Source organism: Juglans microcarpa x Juglans regia, chromosome 6S (assembly GCF_004785595.1).
Source record: "Juglans microcarpa x Juglans regia isolate MS1-56 chromosome 6S, Jm3101_v1.0, whole genome shotgun sequence".
Taxonomy (NCBI): Eukaryota; Viridiplantae; Streptophyta; class Magnoliopsida; order Fagales; family Juglandaceae; genus Juglans; species Juglans microcarpa x Juglans regia.
The window spans coordinates 3,459,124-3,463,228 of NC_054605.1; the positions used below are offsets into that span (position 1 = coordinate 3,459,124).

Consider the following 4,105-nt stretch of genomic DNA (forward strand, 5'->3'; position numbering starts at 1 on the left):
TAGGGAAGACCAACTGGGGCTGATTTATTAAAACTGTACTGATTGTTCAGTATGTGGTATCAACGTATTATATATTGACAAAATTACTACTACTTGTAATTGGTGTCCGACAACGTACGTGTCACTGTACATAGCCGCCATGTGGTCATAAGCAAGCCATTCCTTTTTCTTTTTACATACCCTGCATGCAACATGGAGCTGTTAAATACGGCCAGCATCTTTTCTTTTCCCAAATTGTTATTTCTTAAAATAATTTTATTCTCTGTAAAGAAATTTTATTTCAACTTTATCCGTTTTACCCGACCTGCAGCTGTTCACTTATCATCTTTTTAGGACTTCATTGGCACTGTATCATGATGATCTCTTCCTAGCTAGCTAGCTGGCTCCCCCATTTCTGCTAGCTGAACGACCAAGAGCCTGCAGGAGTCGATCATCGATTTAGCTGAAATTTTGTTTTCCTGATGTAAGTTCTTCTGATCAGTATCGATCCTTTGTCTCGGGTTATAAAGTATTATATTAAGGTGGCCGGCCGGGATTCGTGAATATTAATGTAGCGTGTTTTCATCGCAAGTATAATTTAGTTCATATTCATCTTATGATCTTGAGTACTAGATCATGATATATTAGCTTGAAAAAATATAGGTTCCATTTGCCCTAGCTAGATTCTTTTTTTTTGGGTCGAAAAAATCCGGCAAGTACTCATTTGCCCTAGATTGAATTGATCACTACTGCGACTAATTTAGTAATTTTCTTTATCGAAACTCTTGAAGAAGGTACTAGCCAATTCGGCCTAAAACATTTTTGTCTTTTCGGAAGAAACTTGTTTAATTCTAACCTTTCTATATTTCCTGGTTTTGTTTCTTTTATAGAATTAAATGAAAATCGAGTTAAACATTAATAGATAGATATACAGCAAGATATATTTAATTAGTTGCCACAATTTTTGAAATTGTTGAATGACGGGAAATTCCCTCTAGTACTCATGATCTTAATCTGTAGTTTGGATCGATTAATGTATTAATTTTCAACGATTCTATATTAATGAAGTGATCTTAACTTGCAGTAATAGTTAGTCTTCTATATATATATATATATATATATATAGATCAGCAAAATCAGAAAAGAGGAAGCTGATCAATTATATATATGTATACTAACATGATATTCATGATCATGATTAGTTGTATTATTTGTTTAGTTGATCTAGCAGCTCATTAATGATCATGAGTGCGGTAAGATGATCTCAAATTCAAGAGAAAAAGATATTCAAGCTGCCAAGCAAGCTGAGGGCGGAAGCCTCAATGATATTGGAAAGTTGTCTAAGGTGGGAGCGTCGTCTAGTTCAAGGCAATGGTCAGCAGGATTTAGAAATCCAAGGATCGTGCGTGTGTCGCGTTCTTTTGGAGGAAAAGATAGGCATAGCAAGGTTTGCACCGTAAGGGGATTGAGGGACAGACGGATTAGGCTTTCAGTACCCACAGCAATTCAGTTGTACGATCTTCAGGATAGGCTCGGGCTTAGTCAGCCTAGCAAGGTGGTAGATTGGTTGCTTGATGCCACTAAATTTGATATCGATAAGCTCCCACCACTCCCAATTCCCCAGGGATTCGGTCAATTTCATCATCAACTTTCTCATCATCATGAATCAAATGGCGCCTCTCCCTCTTCTTTTCATGCCCCTAATTTATTTGATGCAAATTCTTGTACATTTATAAAGGACGGGGAAGATCAAAGAACAACGTCCGTGATTGCAGCGAAAACGAAGGCCGATTGGGATCATATGGATTCTTCATTGAGACTAAAAAGCAAAGAATTTGAAAGCTCAGGATCACTACTACTAGATCATGTTGGTGATAAAGGCAAGTGGATCAAAACAAATCATGAAGAAGATGAGATTCAGTATGGAATTGGTACCACGTCTAGTAGTACTACTGGTTATGGTGCACAGATTTCAGCACATAATTTTTTCCCAATGACCAATCATTCTTCCTTACCTAGCTTGCTAAACAATGCCATGGCCTACAATTCATACTATCAGTCTGATCAGCCTTCTGCATTATCTCTATCTCAGTTTGGAGGCCATGGATCATTATTTCCATCTCAAATAGATCAGCATCCACATAGTACAAGCAGTGCCATGCCACTTCCATCCGGGTCTCAGTTATTTTTCTGTCCATCTTCAACAACACCAGCACTTTTCACTCCATATCCTTCCTATATCACCACCCCATTAATAGAGAGTGACCCAAGACAATTCAGCCATATCCAATTGTTAAACTCAAGTACTTCACAGCATCACGTCCTACCTCACCCTCTTATTTCTTCACTTCATTCAGTTGGCTCTCCTTTGAAACCCTTTCCAGCAAATGAGAATCCCAAGCTGCAACTTCCTCAATCACATGAAAGCAAACTGGATTAAATATTAGGGTAACAGTACTAGAAGTGCTGGTTCTTGATGATCCTAGCTATTGTACTGGTGATTAATTTCCAAGATGGATGTATGCGCGCATCATGTCTCAACTCCTCGATCGATCGATTATTACAATACAAGTAAGACACTTAAGAAAATTACATCTATTTTCTGCATTTGGCTACGTACGATTTGCAGGAATTGGTGATGTCACAATATTACATGCACGTTTTTAAGGATTGATGCTATACAATACTGCAATATTCTTGTGATTGAGTGCTTATAATATTTGTATTTAGTGCTGACCAGTAAACTCGTGAATTGGTTATAGCAGTCATTTAAATTTGACTATGATCACCTGCATTTATAAGTACCACTACGTACTTAAATTTTTTTTTTTAAACAAACGTACTTATAAACTAGTCAATATCTGGTATAATATTCTAAGAACTTCATGTTTATATTCTTCTGTCATTAGCTAGTTAGGATTGCAAATATTCTAGCCTGCCGTGGTGTTGTACCATGAATCTCAGGGAGTTTGGGGACTTAATTAATATTATAATCACTATTCTTTTATTTCTACATAATATTTGTAAACATAATCTAAGATAAGTAAATAAATATCAATTTTGATCAAGTACTACCATTTAGAGGTACGTAATGAATTATGGCTCGTTTGTTTTCTTAAATGAGATGAGATTAATTAAAGTTATAAGTTAAATAAAATTTTGTTAGAATATATTTTTTTAATATTATTTTTGTTTTGAGATTTGAAAAGATTGAATTGTTTATTCTATTTTGTGTGTGAAAATTTAAAAAAAATTATAATTATTAGATAAAATGAGATGAGTTGAGAGGAGTCGAGGCCTAAGGGAGCAAGGAGGAAAATGGAGACAGGATTCAAAAAAAGGTGTTATGAATTGTTAAAAAAAATATTATATTGGTGGTTTTCAAGAAAGTTTTGTTCACACTTCTAATTTTTAAGAAAAATTCTCTATTTTATTGTGTGTGTGTATATATTAGTTCTAAATTGATCAGGCCAAGTCATTTGAATTTTTTGGGGGGTAAATATTATTATTCTTAGTAGTTTTAATTTTCATTTAGAGGAGACTAGTTGGGTTTGGATAGTGAGATGAGATGAGGTGATTTTAGATGAAATATGAAAGTAAAAAAAAAGAAATTGTTAGAATATTATTTTTTAATATTATTATTATTATTTTGGGATTTGAAAAAGTTGAATTGGAATTTGAAAAAATTGAATTATTTATTATATTTTGTGTGAGAATTTGAAAAAATTTATAATAATGAGATGAGATAAAATGAGATAAAACACTATTCGAATCCAAACAGGGCATATATATATATTATATATATATATATATATATATTAGGAGGAATTGTGTGATCTGTTAAAACTTTAGACGAGGTTATATGCTCCCAGCCAGCGCGGACTCCTCCCTCTGTCATGACTGAATTACTGACATTCTAAATACCAAGGTAACTGGTTATATTTTTGCCACCGTGCATGCATGTAACGAAACCGAAGTCAAATTTACATAGCCTTATAATGAAAAATGAAAAAACATGAAAATATATGTGTGCATATATATATATATATACATGAAAATATATATATGTGTGTATATATATATTTATATATTTATGTCTATCTCTTTTCTTTTTTATTGTCATGAT

The 4,105-nt window shown here is 33.7% G+C and overlaps 1 protein-coding gene across 2 annotated transcripts; it reads left to right on the forward strand.

Moving 5' to 3' along the window:
- Positions 1–232: 232 nt before the first annotated feature.
- On the forward strand, positions 233–2,482 carry LOC121236390 (transcription factor TCP5). Of its 2 annotated transcripts, none has more exons than XM_041132807.1 (2): positions 233–463; positions 1,211–2,482. In XM_041132807.1, the coding sequence occupies exon 2, from the start codon at positions 1,238–1,240 to the stop codon at positions 2,417–2,419; it is 1,182 nt and encodes a 393-aa protein (XP_040988741.1). In that variant the 5' UTR covers positions 233–463; positions 1,211–1,237; the 3' UTR covers positions 2,420–2,482. The 2 variants fall into 2 exon arrangements, with proteins under 2 accessions (XP_040988741.1, XP_040988740.1); XM_041132806.1 differs by having other exon boundaries at positions 234–463; positions 1,199–2,482.
- Positions 2,483–4,105: the final 1,623 nt, after the last annotated feature.

Coding starts and splice junctions, on each gene's coding strand:
- LOC121236390 (XM_041132807.1), top strand. CDS start 1,238: ATGATCTCAAATTCAAGAGAAAAAGATATTCAAGCTGCCAAGCAAGCT.